Source organism: Nicotiana tabacum, chromosome 20 (genome assembly GCF_000715075.1).
Source record: "Nicotiana tabacum cultivar K326 chromosome 20, ASM71507v2, whole genome shotgun sequence".
NCBI classification, from domain to species: Eukaryota; Viridiplantae; Streptophyta; class Magnoliopsida; order Solanales; family Solanaceae; genus Nicotiana; species Nicotiana tabacum.
Window position 1 is genome coordinate 115,518,528 of NC_134099.1, and position 23,147 is coordinate 115,541,674.

The following is a 23,147-nucleotide window of genomic DNA, read 5'->3' on the forward strand; positions in this document are numbered from 1 at the left end:
AGAAAACAATATGTCCCGGCAAGGGAATCAACAATATCAATAATAACATCCTGGCAAGGGAATCAACAATATCAACAAATCATCCCAACAAGGGATTCAGCTATAACCAATGTCGTTTTCAACAATTACTTTACAAAAAAATGAAACTCAACTTGTGCCAATTCTCAACAATAATCAATTACCAAGAAACTTTCATAAGCTTTGCTCAAATTGATGATTATTAATACTTGTCACGACCCGAATTTCTCATCCTCGAGAATCGTGGTGGCGCCTACTCGTGAAAGCTAGGCAAGCCAACTATTAAGGTTCTACATGTTTAACATTCAACCCAACATATATAAGCCAAAACTAAAGTTAAATAGATTATAAGTGCGGAAGAGTTATAGATAATCAAATAAATCAATACAAGTCTACCCATGAATCTGGTGTCACAATATCACGAACATCTATGATTTTTACTACAACCATTGGTTTGGAAAGAAAGATACAACTATTCTCAGAATGAAAGAGACAACAGAAAAACTAAAGCAGGGAAGGGGGACTCTAGGCTCTGCGGATGCCAACAGATCTAGCTTGATCTCCCTGGACTAAAGGTAGCTAGCTCAGTTACTCATCGGGTCTGGTACCGAAGTCCGCACAAAAGAGTACAGAGTGTAGTATTAGGACAACCGACCCCATATACTAAGTAAGTGTCAAGCCTAACCTCTGCGAAGTAGTGACGAGGTTAGGACACGTCAATCATGTATATATACATGTACAGTTAAATCATGTAAAAATGGAAACATAGTAATATAAATCAATAGAATAAAGTGGGAAGGGCACATGCTGCGGGGGAACAACAGATTCTAATACTAGAAAGTAAAGAAGCATTAATAAGGAGCATAATGAACATCATATCTAAGTTAATCAAAGTAAAGAAACAGTAACACGTGCACGACATCACCCTTTGTGATTTTACTCTCATCCTCACCATATGAAACATCATAAAAGGCACGGCATCACCCTTCGTACATTACTTCACATAATAACCCTTTGTGCATTATACCTCACAATATCGGCACGGCATCACCCTTCGTACATTATACCTCACAATATCGGCATGACATCACCCTTCATGCATTAACTCTCATATCATGGCACGACATCACCCTTCGTGTATTAACACTCATAATATCGTGCACGTCATCACCCTTCGTGCATTACACTCTCTCACAATAACATGCACGACATCACCCTTCGTGTTTTACACTCTTCCTCACCCAAACAATAGAAAACAATATGTCTCGGCAAGGGAATTAACAACATCAACAATAACATCCCGGCAAGGGAATCAACAATATCAACAAAACATACCAGCAAGGGATTCAACTATAACCAATCTCATTTTCAACAATTACTTTACAAAAAAAATGAAACTCAACTTGTGCCGATTCTCAACAATAATAAATTACCAAGAAACTTTCATAAGCTTTGTTCAACATTAATAATCATCAATTTGAGAATGATCGATACATAATAGAGTCACAACAATCATGATATAAGACTCACGGGCATGCCTGACACCAATAAATACTCGTCACCATACCTATATGTCGTACTCGATACAAACACATAGCAAATAGACCACAACTCATAATCCCTCAAGCTAAAGTTAGGCCAAACGCTTACCTCAATTCCACAGACAAATTAAGACTCAACTACTACTTTACCCCTCGGTTCAACTTCCAATTCGCTTGTATCTAGTCATAATATACTTAATAACGTTAATATATGCTAAATAAACTAATTCTAGTGCATGAAAATAGGTTTCCCATTGTTTTTCCCAAAAAGTCAAAAATCGACCCCGGGCCCACTTGGTCAAAACACGAAGTTTAAACCAAAACCCGATCACCCATTCACTCATGAACTCAAATATGTAATTATTTTCGAAATCGGACCTCAAATCGAGGTCTAAATCGGACCTCAAATCGAGGTCTAAATCCCCAAAATATGAAAATCCTAACTTCTACCCAAAAACACCCAATTTCTCATGAAAAACCCTTGATTTTTAAATGAACTCATGTAAAAAGATGTTATAGATTGAAGAAAGTAAGTTAGAAATTACTTACTAATGATTTGGAGAAGAATCCTTCTTTGGAAAATCGCCCAAGAGAGTTTAGGGTCTGAGAGAGTTTGAAAAATGGATGAAATCCCGTCAAAAATCTCATTTAGCCGGTCTCAGATGTCGCACTTGCGACCAAGGTTCGCAATTGCGAACCCCTTTGGAATCCTGTCACCTTTGCAATTGCGAAGGAAATCATCGCATTCGCAATGGGCAGGCTTCGCAATTCCCACCCAGTTCTCGCATTTGCAAAGAGGGCCTGCCCAGGCTTGGTTCACATTTGCGACACTAGGGTCACATTTCCCAAACCTGAGCACCTCGCATTTGCGAGGCCTGACATCGCAATTGCGAGATCAGAGGCCTGTTACACAGCTACTTGGAGGGCTCCAAACTAATCATGTACGCAAGTCTAAAAACATCATATGGACTTGCTCGTGTAGTCAAATAATTAAATTAACATCAACAACTACGAATTAAACCTCAAATTCATGAAATCACTCAAGAACATTGAAGTTTCTATTTTCTCAACTATAGGTCCGTTATATACTAAACCACTTCCGATTCTCACCAAACTTTAGAGATTAAACTTAATTATTATTTTAAACTTGTACCGGGCTCCAGAATCAAGATACGGGCTCGATACCATCAAGAAAATGCTTCAATTCACTTCTAAAAGCCTTTATATTTTCCAACAAATAATTTTCTTTAAAAATTCTTTTCTCGGGCTTGGGACCTCGAAATTCTATTCAGGGCATATCCCAAGTCCCATATTTTACTACGGACCCTACGGGACCATTAAATCACGGGTCCAGGTCCGATTTCCAAGAATGTTGATCAAAGTCAACTTTAACCAATTTTAAAGGCCAAATTATTTTTCTTATATTCCATATAAATGCTTTTCAGAAATGCGCCTCGACTGTGCATGCAATACGAGGTGAGAAACAAAAAGGGTTTTAAGTCCTCGGAATGCAGTTTTGACTTCTAAAACAAGTGATGACCTCTAGGGTCATCACATTCTCCACCTCTAAAATAATAGTTCATCCTCGAACGGACATAGAAAAATACCTAAGTTGGTGAAAATGTTAGGATAACGGCCTCGCATATCGGACTCGAACTCCCAGGTCGCTGCCTCAACAGGCTGACCTCTCTACTGCACACGAACTGAAGGGAAATTCTTCGATCTCAACTGACGAACCTGCCGGTCTAGAATACCTATCGGCTCCTCCTCATAGGTCAAGTCCTTGTCCAACTGGACAATGCTAAAGTCTAACACGTGGGATGGATCGCCGTGATACTTCTAAAGCATGGACACGTGAAACACTGGGTGCACAATTGATAAACTCAGCGGCAACACAGGTCTGTAAGCCACTTCTCCCACTCGATCAAGAATATCAAAAGGACCAATGAATCTAGGGCTTAGCTTGCCCTTCTTCCCAAATCTCAACACGCCCTTCATGGGCAACACCCGAAGCAACACCCACTCTCCAACCATGAATGCCACATCACAAACTGTGCGTTCGGCGTAACTCTTTTGCCTGGACTGACTATACAAAGTCTATCCTGAATGATCTTAACCTTATCCAAGTCACCCCGTACTAGATCTGTACCTAACAACCAAGCCTCTCTCGGCTCAAACCATCCAACCAGTGACCAACACCGCCTACTATATAAAGCCTCATAGGGAGCCATCTGGATGCTTGACTGGTAATTGTTGTTGTAGGCAAACTCTGCTAATGGCAAGAACTGATCCCACGAGCCTCCAAAGTCAATAACACATATTGGAGCATATCCTCCAAAATCTTAATGGTACGCTCGGACTGTCCGTCCGTCTGAGGATGAAATGTTGTCCTCAACTTGACCCGTGTGCTCAACTCATGCTGAATTACTCTCCAAAAATGCAAGGTAAATTGCGTACCTCGGTCAGAAATAATAGACACGGGCACACCATGATGACGAATAATCTCCCAGATATAAATCTCTGCCAATCACTCAGAAGAATAGGAAATTGCCATAGGAATAAATGCACTGACTTAGTCAGCCTATCAAAAATAACCCACACTACGTCAAACTTCCACTAAGTCCATGGGAGTCCAACAACGAAGTCCATAGTGATATGCTCCCACTTCCACTCAGGAATCCCAATCTTCTGGAACAAACTACCAGGTGTCTGATGCTCATACTTTACCAGCTGGAAATTCAAACACCGAGCTACATAGGCAACAATGTCCTTCTTCATTCTTCTCCACCAATAATGCTGCTGCATGTCCTGATACATCTTAGCGGCGCCCGGATGAATAGAATACCAAGAACTGTGGGCCTCATCTAGAATCAACTCACAAAGTCCATCCACATTAGGGATACAAACTCGACCCTACATCCTTAAAACTCCATCATCTCCGACTGTAACCTGCTTGGCACCTACGCGCCGCACTATGTCCCTAAGGACAAGCAAATGAGGATCATCATACTGCCGATCTCAGAGACGATCAAATAATAAAGAACGAGAGACTGTGCAAGCTAACACACCGCTTGGCTCAGAAACATCCAACCTCACAAACTGATTGGCTAAAGCATGAACATCTAAAGCAAGCGGTCTCTCACCGACCAGAATATATGCAAGAGTGCCCATACTGGTTGACTTCCTACTCAAAGCATCAGCCACTACTTTAGCCTTTCCCAGATGGTATAAGATGGTGATATCATAGTCTTTTAGTAGCTCCAACCACCGCCTCTGCCTTAGAGTTAGCTCCTTCTGCTTGAACAAGTAATGCAAACCCTTATGGTCCGTTAACACCTTATATGACACGCCATATAAATAATGCCTCCAAATCTTCAGCGCGTGACAATGGCCGCTAGCTCCAAATCATAAACTGGGTAATTCTTTTCATGGATCTTGAACTGTCGCGAAGCGTACGTAATAACCTTACCATTCTATATCAATACCGCACCAAGTCCAATACGAGATGCATCACAATATACCATATATGGCCCTAAACCTGTGGGCAAAACCAAATACCAGCGCCGTAGTCAAAGCTGTCTTGAGCTTCTGAAAGCTTGCCTCGCACTCGTCCAACCACCTGGACTGGGCACCCTTCTAGGTCAACCTGGTCATTGGGGCTGCAATAGATGAAAACCCCTCCATAAACCAACAGTAATAGCCCGCCAAGCCCAAGTAACTCTGGATCTCTATAGCTGATGTGGGTCTAGGCCAATCCTTGACTGCCACAATCTTCTTAGGATCCACCTGAATACCATCTGCTGATACAACATGACCCAAGAATGCAACTAAACTCAACCAAACCTCACATTTCGAAAATTTAGCATATAACTGACTATCCCTCAGAGTCTGGAGAACGACTCGAAGATGCTGCTCATGATCCTCCCAACTACGAGAATAGATCAAAATATCATCAATAAAGACAATCACGAAGTAATCCAAATAAGGCTTGAACACTCGGTTCATCAAATCCATAAAAGTTGCTGGGGAACTTGTCAACCTAAATGACATCACTAAGAACTCATAATGCCTGTACCGAGTGTGAAAAGCTATCTTAGGGACATCGGATGCCCTAATCCTCAACTTATGGTAGCCAAATCTCAAATCAATCATCGAAAATACCTTGGCACCCTGAAGTTGATCAAACAAATCATCAATCCTCGGCAATGGATACTTATTCTTGATTGTGACCTTGTTCAACTGCCGATAGTCTATGCTCATCCTCATCGATCCATCCTTATTCCTTAAAAACAACACCGGCGCACCCCAAGGCGAGACACTAGGTCTAATAAAGCCTTTATCAAGTAGGTCTTGCAACTATTCTTTTAATTCATTCAACTCTAGAGGGGCCATAAGATATGGTGGGATAGAAATGGGCTGAGTGCCCATAGCAAAATCAATGCAAAAGTCAATATCCCTGTCGGATGGCATCCCTGGCAGGTTTGAAGGGAACACCTCTAGAAACTCACGAACAACGGGCACAGAATCCATAGAAGGAACCTCAGCACTAGAATCATGAACATACGCCAAATAAGCCAAATACCCTTTTCAACCATACGCCGAGCCTTTATATAAGAAACAACCATACTGATAGAATGACTGGGAGTCCCTCTCCACTCCAATCGAGGAAAACCTGGCAAGGCTAAGGTCACGGTCTTGGCATGACAGTCCAATACAACATGATAAGGGGATAACTAGTCCATTTCTAAAATGACATCGAAGTCTACCATATCGAGAAGTAAGAGATCTACATGGGTCTCAAGACCCCCAATAATAACCACACACGAGTGATAAACTTGATCTATAACAATAGAATCACCCACCGACGTAGACACATATACATGTGCACTCAAAGAGTTACGAGGCATAACCAGATAAGGGGAAAAATAAGATAACACATAGGAATATGTAGACCCTAGATCAAATAAAACTTAAGCATATCTGTTGCATACTGAAATCGTACCTGTGATGACTGCATCGAAGGCCTCAGCCTTAGGTCTAGCTGGAATAGCGTAACATCGGGGATGGGCCCCACCACTCTAAACTACATCTCGAGGACGGCCTCCTGTTGGTTGGCCTCCACCTCTAGCTGCCCGACCTCTACCTCTAAAATCTCGACCCCTGCCTCTAGCTAGCTGAGCGGGCGGTGGAACACTCGGTGCCTGAACCATGGCACGAGAACCGTGATGATGGGAACTGCTCGGTGCTCGAGGGAAATATCTAGCAATATGCCTCGTATTGCAACAAGTATAACAAGCCCTCGACTGTTGAGACTACTAACCCTGAAGGCCTGAATAACCACCCTGAAAACTCTGGAGCAGCAGTGCACTGATAGGAGCTGGTGGTGCACTATAGGGAAACTGATCAGAATACTGTGCATGAGAACCACGACCACCTGGAGCACCGTGAGAAGCCTGAAGTGCTGAATGATACGGCCTGAGAGGGTAGCCCCTGCCAAAAGAATCCCTGCTTCCAGATGAGGCAACACTGAACTTGCCCGAATGACGGGGCCTCTTGTCAGACCCCTGACCACTCCCCTATGATAGAACCATCTCAACTCTCCTGACCACATTGGCCGTATCCTGAAAATTAATCTCGCTCCTTGTCTCCTTAGTCATCTACAATTGAATAGGCTGAGTGAGTCACTCAATGAACCTCCTCACCCCCTCTCTCTAGGTGGGAAGCATGACAAGAGCATGATGGGCCAAAGTAATAAATCTTGTCTTGTTCTGGGTGACGGTCGTAGAACCCTGATGGAGACGCTCAAACTGCCTCCTATAGTCCTCCCTCTGAGTGATAGGAATAAACTTCTCCAGAAACAACTAAGAGAACTAATCCCAAGTCAAAGCCTATGACCCAGCTGGTCTAGCCAAACAAAAATCCCTCCACCAAGTCTTGGCAGAGCCTGACAGACGAAAAGCAGCAAAGTCAAAACCATTGGTCTCCATTATCCCCATGTTTCGAAGAACCTCGTGACAACTATCCAAATAGTCCTGGGGATCATCTGAAGATGTACCACCATAAGTAGTAGTGAAGCATGGTGAACCTGTCCAACCTCCACAAAGCATCAGCAGACATCCCTGCGCCATCACCGATATGAGCCACAACACCCGGCTGAACAACCCCACCTGGCTGAGTTGCTGGGGTCTGAAACTTGGGAGCCATCTGCTCCAGAGTACAAGTAGCGGGAGTGTGTTCTCATCCCCCAGCCCGAGAGACGGTTGGTGCTACCGAAAGTAAGCCTGTTTGGGCGACACTCTCCATGAGGCCCACTAGACGGACCAGAGCATCCTAAAGTACCAGGGTGGTGATGAACCCCTCTAGGACCTGAGCTGGCCTTGCTGGAACGGTTTAGGCTGGAGCCTCCTCCTCAAAATCTACCTGAGGCTTCGCTGCTGGTGCTGCTACTCTAGGATGAGCCCTGCCCCTACCTTGATCTCCAGCATGGCCTCAGCCTAGTCCTCTACCCCTCGTAGAAGCTGCCATTGGGGCTCAGGCTGCTGATAGCGGATGAAGAAACACGTATTCTCTCCATCTACAAAAGAACATAGTAGAAGTTCAATTAGAATTGAAAAATCAAGTCGCACGACAAAGAAGAATAGATATGAAGTTTTCCTAAACTCTGTAGCCTCTGGGGATAAGCACAGAGGTCTCCGTACCGATCCCTCAGACTCTACCTAGCTTGTTCGTGAATTGTGAGACCTAAGCAACCTAGAGCTCTGATACCAACTTGTCACGACCCGGATTTCCCACCCTCGAGAGTTGTGATGGCGCCTACTCGTGAAAGCTAGGCAAGCCAACTATTAAGGTTCTACACGTTTAACATTCAACCCAATATATATAAGCTAAAACTAAAGTAAAACAGATTATAAGTATGGAAGGGTTATAGCATAATCAAATAAACCAATACAAGTCCACCCATGAATATGGTGTTACAATATCACGAGCATCTATGATTTTTACTATAACCATTGGTCTGGAAAGAAAGATACAACTGTTCTTAGAATGAAAGGGAGAACCGACAAACTAAAGCAGGGAAGGGGGCTCTAGGCTCTGCGGATGCCAACAGATCTACCTTGGTCTCCCTGGACTGAAGGCAGCTACCCCAGCTACTCACTGGGCCTGGTACCGAAATCTGTACAAAAGAGTGCAGAGTGTAGTATCGGTACAACCGACCCCATGTACTAAGTAAGTGACGAGCCTAAACACAACGAAGTAGTGACGAGGCTAAGACACGACAATCATGTATATATACCTGTACAGTTAAATTATGTACAAATAGAAACATAGTAACATAAATCAACAGAATAAAGTAGGAAGGGGACATACTGCAGGGGAAAACCAGATTCTAACAATAAGCCAGTAAAGAAGCATTAATAAGGAGCTTAATAAACATCATATCTAAGTCAATTAAAGTAAAGAAACGGTACCACGTGCACGACATCACCCTTCGTGCTTTTATTCTCGTCCTCACCATATGAAATATCATAAACGGCACGACATCACCCTTCCTGCATTACCTCATATTAATCATGGCACGGCATCACCCTTCGTGCATTATACCTCACAATATCGGCACGACATCACCCTTCCTGCATTAACTCTCAAATCATGGCACATCATCACCCTTCGTGCATTAACACTCATAATATCATGCATGACATCACCCTTCATGCTTTACACTCTCTCACAATAACATGCTCGGCATCACCCTTCGTGCTTTACGCTCTTCCTTAACCAAATAATAGAAAACAATATGTCCGGGCAAAAGAATCAACAATTACATCCTGGCAAGGGAATCAACAATGTCAACAAAACATTCCGACAAGGGATTCAGCTATAATCAATATCATTTTCAACAATTACTTTACAAAATAATGAAACTCAACTTGTGCCAATTCTTAACAATAATCAATTACCAAGAAACTTTCACAATCTTTGTTCAACATTAATAATTATCAATTTGAGCATGATCGAAACATAATAGAGTCACAACAATCATGATATAAGGTTCACGGGCATGCTTGACACCAATGTATAGATACTCGTCACCACACCTAGACGTCGTACTCGATACAAACACATAGCAACTAGACCACAACCCCTATTCTCTCAAGCTAAGGTTAGGCCAAATGCTTACCTCGATTCCACGGACAAATTAAGCCTCAACTACTGCTTTACCCCTCGGTTCCACTTCCAATTCGCTTGTATCTGGTCACAATATACTTAATAACGTTAATATATGCTAAATAAACTAGTTCTAGTGCATGAAAATAGGTTTCCCATTGTTTTCCCCAAAAAGTCAAAAATCGACCTCGGGCCTGGTTGGTCAAACCCTGAAGTTCAAACCAAAACACGATCACCCATTCACTCATGAACTCAAAAATGTAATTAGTTTTGAAATCGGACCTCAAATCGATGTCCAAATGCCTGAAATTTGAAAATCCTAACTTCTACCCAAATACACCCAATTTCCCATGAAAAACCCTTGATTTTAAAATGAAATCATGTAAAAAGATGTTATAGATTGAAAAAAGTAAGTTAGAAATTACTTACTATTAATTTGGACAAGAATCCTTCTTTGGAAAATCGCCCAAGAGAGTTTAGGGTTTGAAAGAGTTTGAAAAATGAATGAAATCCCGTCAAAAATCTCAATTAGCAGGTCTTAGGGTTCGCAATTTCTACCAGGGTTCGCAATTGCGAAACCCTTTTGAATCCTTTCACCTTCGCAATTGTGAAGGAAATCATCGCATTTGCAATGGCCAGGCTTCGCAATTCCCACCCAATGCTTGCATTTGCGAAGAGGGCCTGCCCAGGCTTGGTTCGCATTTGTGACACTGGGGTTGCATTTCCCAAACCTAAGCACCTCGCATTCGCGAGGCATGATCTCGCAATTGCGAGATTAGAGGCTTGTTACACAACTGCAACATACCAGCAATTTTCCTAAGTCAAAATTCACTATGTGGCCTATCCAAAACTCACCCGAGCCATCGGGACTCCAAACTAATCATGCACACAAGTCTAAAAATATCATATGGACTTGCTCGTGCGATCAAATCATTAAAACAACATCAACAACTATGAATTAAACCTCAAATTCATGAAATCACTAAAGAACATTGAAATTTCTATTTTCTTAACTATAGGTCCGTTTTATACCAAACCACTTTAATTTCTCACCAAATTTAATAGATTCAACTTAATTATTATTTTAAACTTGTACCGGGATTCGAAACCAAGATATAGGCCCGATACCATCAAGAAAATAAATCAATTCACTTCTAAAAGCCTTTATATTTTCTAGCAAATAATTTTCTTTAAAAATTCTTTTCTCGGGCTTGGGACCTCGGAATTCGATTCCGGGTATAAGCCCAAGTCCCATATTTTACTACGGACCCTTCGAGACCGTCAAATCATGGTTCCAGGTCAGTTTTCCAAGAATGTTGACCAAAGTCAACTTTAACCAATTTTGAAGACCAATTTCATTATTTTTCTTATATTCAACATAAAAGCTTTCAGGAAATGCGTCCGGACTATGCACGTAATATGAGGTGAGATAAAAAGAGGTTTTCATGGCCTAGAAATGTAGTTTTGACTTCTAAAACAAGTGATGACCTCTAGGGTCCTCACAAATTCCCTCTCCCTGTCGGCAAATGTGTTTTATCAATATAGGCAGTCTATGTTATAATATGGATAGAGTTACCCATTTTCTAAAGAAGATACAGATGAGTAAACTAAGATCGGGATGAGTCCATCTTCTCATTCGACCATTACATTCCATTATCTTCATGTTCTCTTCTAGATTCTTTTAAGCAAGAAGAGAGAAAAGGAAAAGGAGAGAAAGAAGAAAGAAATGAGAGAGAAAATTTTAGTTTCTAATTCAACATGTTCCAAAAAATATCATGTAGTAATATATGGGAGCATTTGCTCCTAAAGATTCCTAACAAACTCCTATTCTCACCTCTTTTAACAAACATGAATATCTAACTTGGACTTGATTGAAAGAATGAAAAAGGCATTGCTGGGATCAAATAATAAAACATATAAGAATATTGAACATAAAAATGTTGTCTACTTAAATAAATGAGCCAATCAGTTGACTTTTGAATTCAAGAAGAGTTGGTAAAAAATACAAACTTAGGAAGGAAAAGACACACAAGTTGCTTCCTCTTTGTTTATATGTACTTAAAATTTAATATTACTATTATTAAATAATACTTTTATACATATTACAAAATAAGTGTTGGCCTAAATAAAGGTTAGTTTCGAAGATTGACAAAGGAAGCTCAGACATGAACCAGGTCCATTCCTTGTGTGCATAGAAATGGGCAGATTCGAGCATGTGGGATGCACGTGAAGGAGATAAGCTTAGCTTGGTATATTTAATATCTCATGATCAAAATAGGTGCATAATTTATAAGGAGAAAGGCTCCTTTCTAAAAGAGAACACTGTCCAAGATAAGGAAGGAGTTAGAAGTTGAGATCAGCTAGATCTCTTCCACCAAGGAAGAGTAACATTAGAACTCTAGTTATTTCTTCATCTACTAACCCTATATATTGCAGGATATTCTTATTTTATAGGTAATGCACAAATGCAGAAATTAAACAGGAATTGAGAGCAAAATAGCAAGGCATTTTGCAAGTAGTTCGTGTGTAATTCAAGTGTGCAAACCTGAAACTACATGAACCGGATAGAAGAACCAGTTTCAAGTGTCTATCTTTAATTCTAGTTCAATTATAGTAGGTGTTTTCATATTGTACCTTTCAGCTTTATCTAGAGGCAATTGTAATAGGTACTCAGAGTATTAAAGTTAGAGTTAACTTGAAGTTGTCACAATAGTTAGAGATTGTTTGCTACGGGATTAGAGTTAGTCCTAGGTCTACAAAAGTAATTTTTGTAAATGAAATTTTTGGCTCAGTGATTTAGTGGAGAGTTTGGGAAAATCCTACTGGGAAGTAGGTCGTGATTTTTTCATCTTTTGAGCTAGGTGTGTTCCACATAAAATACTTGTGTTCTTTACTTTCTACGTTTACTATTTGTGCAATAGTAGGTTAAGGAACACTTAGAAAGGTCCTTCCATAATTAGTTTAAGAGAAATATTGGACACCACACAAATCACCTGCCCCCTTTTGTGTGGTATTGAAGTTAAAATATCAATTGGTATAAGAGCAGGTTATCCTTGAAGAGGATAACACCTTGGGAACATGCCAAGATGAGCGTACCACCTGGAAACTGGGAAGGGCAATCCACTGCTAGGCCACCACTCTTTAATGGCCAATACTACTCTAGGTGAAAAAACAGGATGAGAGATCATATCATTAGAAAAGATTCTGAGCTATGGAACATTGTCACTGATGGTCCCCTAGCTACCATGAAGAAGAATGTTGAAGGAGTGGATGTGCCAAAAACAAGAGCTGACTGCACTGTTGAGGACTTAAGGAAATGGGAGAAGCATGATAAGGCCAAGAAATGGCTTGTATGTGGACTTGGTCTAGACGAGTACCGTAGAATTCAAAGTTATACCACTGCTAAGGAAATTTGGGACACTTTGCAAGTGGCTCATAAATGAATACCTCAAGTAAAGAGGCCGAGAAGAACACTACTGTATTCTTAATATGAGAATTTCACCAGGAAGGAAGGGAAAACCATCTAGGAGATGCATACAAGGTTCACCACGCTGATAAATGAACTTAAGTCTCTTGGCAGGATTATCCCTGAAGAAGATAGAGTTGAGAAGATTTTGACAAAGGTTCTACCAATCACTTGGGAGAGCAAAATCACTATCATTCAGGAATCAAAGAACATTGTCACTCTCAAGTTGGATGAACTAATTGAAAATCTCACTGCTTATGAACTTAGAAGGCAAACCATGAATATGGATGTACCCAAGAAGGAAAGGAGCTCGACACTCAGAATCACTGAAGGGTCTAAACTAGAAAATGATGAAATGACCATGATCAAAAAGGAGTTCAAGAAGTACCTAATGAGAGGAAAAGGGCCTTCAAGAAGTGGAAGCTACATCAAACCAAGGGTTCCTAAAAACCAAACCAATGAGGGGTGTTACAAGTGTGGGAAGACTGGTCACCACATCAAAAACTGCCCTCAATAGGAAATTGAATGGAAGACAGAAAGAGATGAACAAAGAAACAGAAAGAAGGAATAAGTTCAACCCAAGAAGAACAAAGGATCAACAAAGGTTATGGTTGCTGCTTGGGGAGAAAGCTCAGATGATAAAAATGGAGATGAACAATCACTTATGGACATTGGAGAATCTGATGAGGAATATAAGGTAAGTGTAATTCATCTCAAAGACAAGATTAAATTTTTTTCTAAAGAAAATCTATCTGAGTTACTGCTAGATTTCATAGATGAATATGAGGATTTAAACAATGAAAAGGAACAACTATCTAAAGGATTGTGTGATTTTGAAAGCTAAATGCAAAAATCTGGAACTCAGGGCTAGTGAAAGGGAAAGTAAAAATGATGTGCTAAAGAACCAGGTTTTTTAACTTGACACCACTATCCTAGAGCTTAGATCTGAAAATCTAAAAATGAAATTAGGAAAAGGTAAAAAGAAAGATGATCACACACAACTCACTTTAGAAGAAAACCTAGGAAAAATGAAAGATAAATTGTACAAAAGAGATGACCAGATAAGAGTCCGAAAGGAGGATCTAAGCAAGGTCAAGAACGAGCTAGACAGAACCTGTAAATGGAACAGGTCCTCCGATGCACTTTCATGGCTACATGAACACCATAGTAGTAATAAAAGAGGACTTGTCTGCGGGACCCCTGCACCTAAGTGGGATCCCAAAAGCAAGTACCTCACACTTCTTGAGAACAAAATTTGGACACACTATGGTAAAATTGGCACTACAAAAGTGAATGCACATCAAAAGAAAAGGCTAGTCAAAAGAATAAAATATTTGTTCAAAGGAAAAATAGGCTGCCAGGTTGGGCCAAAAAGAATCTGATTCACCCTTTTGCCTATAGAAAGGGACCCAAACTAGTTTGGGTTCCTAAGACTAACCCCTGATTTCCTTTTACATGTCCAAGTGAAGAGTAGTAGCTAAATATGGTACATGGATAGTGGCTACTCAAAATATATGATAAGAAGCAAGAACCAGTTCCTTTCACTTGAGGAACTCAAAGGAGGAAATGTCTCCTTTGAAAATGGGAATAAATGTGAGATCATTGGGGTTGGAAAGGTAGGTAAGACTGATTCTCACTCTATTGAGAATGTCTACTTTATAGATGACCTAAAATACAGTCTAATCAATGTATCATAATTGTATGATAAAGGTAACTTGGTAGCTTTAACCTCTACCAAATGTTTTGTGATAAATTGTACCACTAACAATATTATTTTTCAGGGAAAAAGAGTAAACAATATATACATTGTATATCTGTCCACACTTTCAGGAAATGAACTCACTTGCTTAAGTGTGTTGGACAATGATCCCCTCCTTTGGCACAAGAAACTTGGATATGCATGTCTGAGTCAACTTAACAAATTAGTCTCCAAGGACCTGGTAATAGGACTACCTAACATCAAGTTTAAAGAAGACAAAGTTTGTGAGGCTTGTACAAGGAAGAAGCAGGTAAGATTCTCTTTTAAATGCAAGAAAGTGGTAAGTACCACCAGAACAACAGAACTGGTCCATATGGATCTCTGTGGTTCAATGAGAACATTAAGCATAAGTTGTAAAAGATATGTGATGGTTCTAGTTGATGATTACTCTAGGTTTACCTGGACATTATTTTTAACATCTAAAGATGAAGCATTTGACATGTTTACTTCTTTTTTTAGAAAACTCAGAAACAACTAGGTAATCAACTTGCATCAATTAGGTCTGATCATGGAACTGAATTTGAAAATGCTATGTTTGCTGAATTTTGTGAAGAGCATGGCATAGATCATAATTTCTGTGATTCTAGGACTCCACAACAAAATGGAGTAGTTGAAATAAAGAATAAGACACTTGAAGATATGGCTAGAACTATGTTTCTTTTTAGTAAACTGCCCCATAACTTCTAGGCAGAAGCTATAAATACTGCATGCTACATCATCAATAGGTGCATGACTAAACTTCTTGTAGAGAAGACTCCCTATGAGTTACTTAAAGGGAGAAAACCAAATATATCCCATCTTAGGCCATTTGGATGCAAGTGCTTTGTGCACAACAATGGTAAAGACTCCCTAGGTAAGTTTGATCCCTGAAGTGATGAGGGAGTATTCTTGGGATATTCTTCACATTGTAAAGCTTATAAGGTATACAACAAAAGAAATATGCATGTAGAAGAAAGTGTACATATTGTTTTTGATGAAACTAACATTATTTTTGAGAGACAAGAACATGAATATGAAGCAATTGGGCTGGTAATAAATTTAAATGAAATCACAGCCCAGGCTGAAGCTACACCAAAAAAAGGAACAGGTGATGGAACAAGTTCTTCTATTCAGGGCAACCTGACAGGGAGAACTAAACAAAGAGGAACTGAATCTCATACCTCAATGGAACCTGTCCATGAACCTGTTCCTTAGCAACAAAACATTGGAGAAACATTAAAATGAAACAAATTGGTTGTGAAACCTAACAAGTACCAAAGTTCTCATCCCATTGAGAACATAATTAATGAACCAACCCATTACACCCTATTTTTTCGTACGTGAAAGTACGTCGTAAGTCAATTGATGTAAGCTCAGAAAAAAGATTATATTTGAAAGCAAATAAAGTAAGTTAATCATGTTACCTTGGAGGTTATAATTATTTAAGATCATAAATAATGAGTACCAAGAGGGTTGGAAAGCTTAGAAGCTAAACCAATTGAAGAAAATAAGTTTCGTCAAAAGTCGACAAGTTTGGAAAGTTATAACATGTGCTTTGGGGTGAGACTAAGGTTCTTAACGGGATAAGGAGGCTATGATATGAGTTATTTTAGTCGTATGATAGTCATTTGCTACATTTTGAAGGGAAGCAAGTTGTGGAACAAGAGTTGGCAAAGGTCATCACAAGTTACATTCATAAATTTACTGAAAACTAGGTCAAATATAGCTGAGCTTTTCTCCAAATATGCTAGGAATTATGGGGTGATCTACCTATTAACTGTTTGTCGATATGACATCGAAGTAAAGAGATATTCACATTTTTGTGAGACCACACAAGCAACTCCCATGGGGCCCACAAAGTCGGTGTAAAACTTTAGCTTGTATTTAAGTCAATTATATATTATTTTAACTCATTTTTCCATCCACAACAGTTCCTAAACCCTCCTAAATACTGTCCAAGGGTTCCTCCATGATTCTAGGGTGAAATCTAAGATAAGAACATGAATCCAACACTAGAAATCCCGTGGTTCTTGCTAGATCGTAGTTCTTCATCTTGTGGCTATTTTGGAGGGTTCTTCAAAGGTAAGTAACCTCAGATTTTGTGCGGTTATTTATGGTTAAGATAAGAATCATTCCTTCCATATATGTTATAGTTTCAAGGCAAAATACAAGTGCTTACACACCAACTTGAACACAAAAGTTTATTAAAGAAGAGAATACAACTCTTATAGTGTTGTAGTGTGATTGAGGGTTGTTGTGAGGTACACTAGCTAGAAATTTCAAGTTGTACCTACTGCCTATGGTATGTAAATCATTTTCTTGGTTGTTCTTAAGGTCAATCATGTGTAGGTCGAGTTGTTTGAGTGAAAATATACAAGATAGTAATTGACATGGCGTAAGGAATCGTTATTTTTTTGTGGGATGTGTTGACGTTATATATATGGTTGTGGCTGAAAAATTCTTATAAATATTTTTATTATGTTGTGGATGCTATTGTTAAGCTTATCTATGTGTTAATTCAGTGGATTGAAAAAGATAACCTAAGAAATAAGATGTTGATGATAAAGGTTAAGGTGCTAGGCGTGTGGACGATATTAGAAGATTATGCTTATGATGTTTTGGGTGAAAAATAATATGGTAAGCATAAGTATGATGTTATATATGTTGTAGACAGATTCATGGAAAAGGAATTTGATTCAAACCCTATTTTGTTAATCGTAAATCGAGCTTGCCGCTCAAAAGTGTTGTTGAATTAATCGGAGCGCTTATTGTAAATTATATTGTTGTTGTTTGGGCTGTTTGGTGACATTTTGTAACATATGGGATGTATCGCAAATAGGGGACATGCTGTCCGTTTTTTTGTAGAATATTGGTTTCCAAATATGAGAGTTACAACACTTATATTATGATTATTGAGTCAGTTTACTCAGTGTAGACGTAAAAATATCGTATTGAGCTTGCTTGACGATTGGATAGAAGATTTTAAAGGTATGTTAAGGCACTTCCTTCATTCTTTTGGCAAGTGGAGTGAAATGAATACGCTATTTCATAACGTATCTACTCCTAGCAACTAAGGTTGTCCATGTTCTTTCCTTATAAAGTTATTCTAAGCAAGTGTGTATGATCCTTGAATCCTACTGAGGTTCATATTGAGGGTATGGATATCCATAATGTTAATCAAACGTGCAACGACCTTAAGTCACTCCGAAAGGTTTAGAACATGATTTCATCAGTCTATATATAGTATCTATTTTACTCTACCGAGCCGTACTATAGTCGGCCGGATATGGCACCGATTGTGCAAGTACTGATCAGTTGGGCTTACCGAGCTCCACGTGGTCAGGTACAATTCTACTAAGCCTTATGATGGCTGGGTACATTTTTACCGAGTCCTGTTCGAAGCCGGGTACGGTATGATGATGATGATGCCCACAGAGGTGTATGTTTTTAAAAGTATATGTATATATATATATATAACATGCATTTCATGTCCATAGCCCTCATAGGCGCTCAGATGCTACAGGTTGTATCTCCTCTATCTCACTTTACATTACTGTTCTTATTTATGCTAACCTGCCTTACATGCTCGGTACTTTATTTGTACTGACGTCCTTTTTCTTGGGGACACTGCGTTTCATGCTCGCAGCTCCCGATAGACAGGTTGATAGTCCTCCTAGTAGGCTATCAGCTCATCGGAAGGTGTTGGTGTACTCCACTTGCTCCAGAATTGCCTATTTGGTCAGTATGATTTGGACATTTATTGATTGGTATGGCGGGGCCTTATCCCGAACTTTATGATATGTATATACTCTTAGAGGATTTGTAAATAGATGTCATGTGTGTGAAAGATTGTATGGCCTTTTCGGCCTATGTTCTATGAGTATTCATTTTGGTCTTATAAGACCGTATGTCATATATATAAGTTTGTATTACATGTTGGGTCGTCCTATGTCAAGTATTCCCTTATGTTTTACTCTTGTTTTATCATGAAGGCCCTTCCAGCCTATTTACCCATGATGGTATGATAAGAAAGATACGTTATGTTTGTACTCGGTTGGGTATGTCACCAAGTGCCCATTGCGGCCCTCCGATTTGGGTCGTGACAAAAGTGGTATCAGAGCCATTTTGTCCTATGGAGTCTACAAACAATGTCTAGTATAGTCTTGTTTATGGGTGTGTTGTGCATTACACTTATAAGCAGGATGCTATAGGGCATTTAGGTTTGTAACTCTTTCTTCTTACTCTAGATCGTGTGGTAGAGCTCAGTTATAAAGATTGAAACTCTTAAATTCTATTTTATTGATAATACAAGGATACCTACATCCACAAAGACAGTTGGTAAGAGATTTAATATGGTTGTGGAAGAGTTGATCAGAGGAACTCGATTTTGCATCATGCTTATGATGCGTAAATGTTAGGTCTTTAGCAGATCATGTGTGTACTAAGATGTGTGAGCTTCTTCATAAGGAGCCCCAAGGCATGAATATATATATATATATATATGATAAGGAGCCCCAAGGCATGAATATCTATCCACCCATATGGTAAAGAGAGATGAGAGAATCAGGAGGTGGATACAAGTTTCAATAAGTAAAAGAAGCAACTTGAAAAAGAGTACGAGGTACCCAACTAATGAAGATTATTGGTATTTGCAATTAAGGTAGAAAAATATAAGAATTTTGAGTTACCTTCAACAGTAACAAAAGTATGTACAATTGGCCACATCCATCTTAGTTATGCCCTATGGGAGTTGACAGATATACTTTAAGAGGAGAAGGGGATAGCAAGATCCAGTTGGGGTTAGAGTAGGGGTATCAATTGGGCGGGTTAGGTCAAATTTGCGCGGGTCAAAATGTGTTAGATCATTAAAGGGGTCAAAACCCAACCCAACCCAAATTTTGCTTAGGTCAAGTTGGGTCGGGTCAAGTTGGGTCAAATAACGGGTCATAACCCAACTCGTTTGACCCAACTTCCCTTCTTAGTTTTTTCCTATTGAACTTTGAATTCAAATCTCTGCCAACAGAACATTGTAACATGAAATTTTCTCAAATATTTTTGTTTACTTGTTTTGTCACAACTCACATATAGTTTAACAAAACAATTCAACAAAAATCCAACTCATTTAATACAATTTCAGTATTCTAAAAATCAAATCTTATTCCTCCGAGATAAAATGCCAAACAAGAATTATAAATTATCAAGTTAACCACTTAATTACAGTTGAATGCCAACACTAAAAAGCTATAGTTCAATTGCATCTTTCTATGCCTCCTACACCACTTCATCATTTCCTCTATATTCCGCTTTGCCAATCGTCCAACATCCTGTAATGAAAATAGATTTATGTAAATTAGTTATATCATTAGACTTTATTTTACGCAATAACTCTAAATTGTTATATGGAAATTATACTACTACCTAAAAATATCCCAAAAGGCCTAAATAAACTTGAAAACCAAACAGGAACAATAAAAGAAGCAAGCATAATTAAGCAGAAGACCAAAATAGTGCATCAGGTTTGAGTCACTTGCCATGAATTCAAGATCTTGAAAATGAAACTTATTAAAGAACATGTAAATATTTTCTAACTCTTTCACTACTTTAACTACTTTGACAATCATATATGTGCTATTAAAAATGGTGCATTGTACGTTAGAAACCAAAATATGTATTTCAACATTTCATTGTTTATGTAATTTTTCACCTTTATTGGCACATAATCAAGGGAAACATACTAAGCTTAGCAACGACTCATGTGTTGCAACCAGAGAAGAATAGGGAAAGTGGCAAGAAGGACAACCAATTCAGAACTACTCCCGTCTCTTGTAACAAGCTTATTGTTCTGAAAAACTAATAAATTCAAAATCATGAACACTATCATGGTATTTTCATTTAAGAAAGTATGACTGCAAGAAATCACGTAATATCATAATCAAATTCTACCTTTCACAATATAATTTCATATCGAACAACCCAAGACTCATAGAAGATCTTGATTTATCAGCACCTGGCAACAATCTTCTCCACATCAATTGCAATATCCTCCTCATCAGAATCATCAACCGCTAAAAATAGACAAAAGACTTGATTACTATAGAGAAAGAGTAAGAAATTTTCTACATAATAGAGTAAGAAATTTTTTAAATAATACATATCAATAAGAATAAATTTTACCTCCATGTCCATAGAGCCAATCTTGAGCACACAACTTAGCTTCTGCATTTTCTGGTAATATTGAACTTTGATATTTTTCAATTACTTGCCCTCCAATGCTGAACGTTGATTCAGACACAACAGTACTAATAGGTATACTTAAAACATCTCGTGCCATCAGTGACAACTCAGGGTATCTATTCATGTTATCTTTCCAAAATTTGAGTGCATCTAAATTTTTATTACCCTTGCGAACTAGTACATGCTCTTCCAAGTATAGTTCTAATTGTGTTTTTTGCGAACTAGATTCTGGCTGACTCTCAAACAAATCAAACTCATCCATTTCATCTCTCATTTTCGTATCATGTCCATCAACAATACTTTGCACCAATGCACTATTGGATGTTGGAGATTTCACGTACTCCTTAAACAATCGATGCAAGTTATCTTCAACAACCTTTGTCATTTCATTACAAGTTAAAGAATCAAGCTTTGAAAAGCAAAACTTCACAAACTTTAACTAGTAACGAGGGTCGAGAACAACTGCCAAGGATAAAACTGGAGTATACTCTTGCCAATACTTTGAAAATGTTTCTTCCATTTGCCAATACCTTTCATATATTTAATACTCTTTCTTATGTTAAAGATTGCAGCCTCTATTGACTTTAGACCTGCTTTAACAATCAGATTTAAAATATGATTTGCACAACGAATATGGACAAAGTCCGTGTTACATACCAAAGAATTCATTAAGTTCAAGTGCTCTTTCAAACTGTCTACAATTTTCTCATTGTAAGTTGCATTATCTAAGATTATTGAAAATATTTTCTTCTCGATTCCCCACTCGTTCAAGAAACTAATCAATATCGGTCCAAGAATTTGACCAGCATGCGGAGGAGGAACATGGCGGAATATTAGAACCCTCTTTTGTAAAATCCATTTTAAGTCGACAAAATGAGTCGTCAGACAAAAATAACCATTTAAGGTAATTGATGTCCACTAATCAGTAGTCAAGCATACTCTACTAGGAATTTTTGCAAGTTCATCATGAACTACTCCTTTTTGCTTTTGATATAATTTTAAAACATCAATCTTTGAAGTATTTCTTATAATAGTCTTGACGGTGGGATTCAAAAAGTATGTATCTCTCTTATCCCTTCATATTCTACAAAACTAAAATGCAAGTTATGTCTTACTATAGCTTTGGCAATCAATTCATGGAACATTTCAATATTCGCAGCTGGATAACGACCTGATTCTGACACATTGTTATGACGTTTAGCTCGGTGACGCTTTAAATTTGATGTTCCAGCAATTAAATCAGTCAAATATACCCGACCACAATCTTTAAACTTTGCCCTCAACCTATTATCCGGATTAATGTCAAGTGGTAATTTTAAAAAATTATCCCATACCACTGAAGTCATCATACATGCACTTGTTGAGCTTATTTCAGTAGATCCTTCAACTTCATCCATATGCTCCATCAACTTATTAAAAAATGAAGTAAAAACAGCACTTTCAGAGCTTAAAGCAAAGCACATAGAAAGATAAAAGAAATAATATTATCTACAAAGATTTTAAATTATGAGCTCATATAAACCCTAAATAAAAAATAAATAGTAGCTTCAAACACCCAATTCACCAACAATAACATAATCCACAGAAAAAATGAAATTCAACACTTTGAAATAAAAAGAATCAAGGAAAAGGATTAAAAGAGGATGAGAATAGAGTTGAAGAGCCAAAAACAGTAGTCTAACCTTGCATTTGTCTAAGAAATCAAGGAGAAAAAAGCTTGGAGTAGTCTGTCTAACTTGCGTCTTCTGAGAAATTAAAGAGGAACACGCGTAGGTTTTATTTATTTTGACCCGTTGGGATGGTCTATATATTAACCCGTTGGGTTACAATTTTTTTTTTACACGTTTGGGCCCAATATTCCGACGGGTCAGTATGGGTCCAACCCATTTTGACCCATTGACTTTTTAATTACTGACCCAACCCATACAACCTTGGGCAGGTTACAATTTTTGGGTCAAAATTGCCAACCCTAGGTTAGAGTAAC

The 23,147-nt window shown here is 38.7% G+C and overlaps 1 protein-coding gene across 1 annotated transcript; it reads right to left on the reverse strand.

The window, feature by feature from the left end:
- Positions 1 to 19,969: 19,969 nt before the first annotated feature.
- Positions 19,970 to 22,927, reverse strand: LOC107815288 (zinc finger BED domain-containing protein DAYSLEEPER). The gene is made up of 5 exons (XM_016640846.2): positions 22,846 to 22,927; positions 22,498 to 22,572; positions 21,104 to 21,539; positions 20,937 to 20,994; positions 19,970 to 20,253 (listed from the first exon to the last, which is right to left on the reverse strand). Exons 2-5 carry the CDS (start codon positions 22,567 to 22,569, stop codon positions 20,223 to 20,225), a joined length of 597 nt encoding a protein of 198 aa, XP_016496332.1. The 5' UTR covers positions 22,570 to 22,572; positions 22,846 to 22,927; the 3' UTR covers positions 19,970 to 20,222.
- Between the last annotated feature and the right edge of the window lie 220 nt (positions 22,928 to 23,147).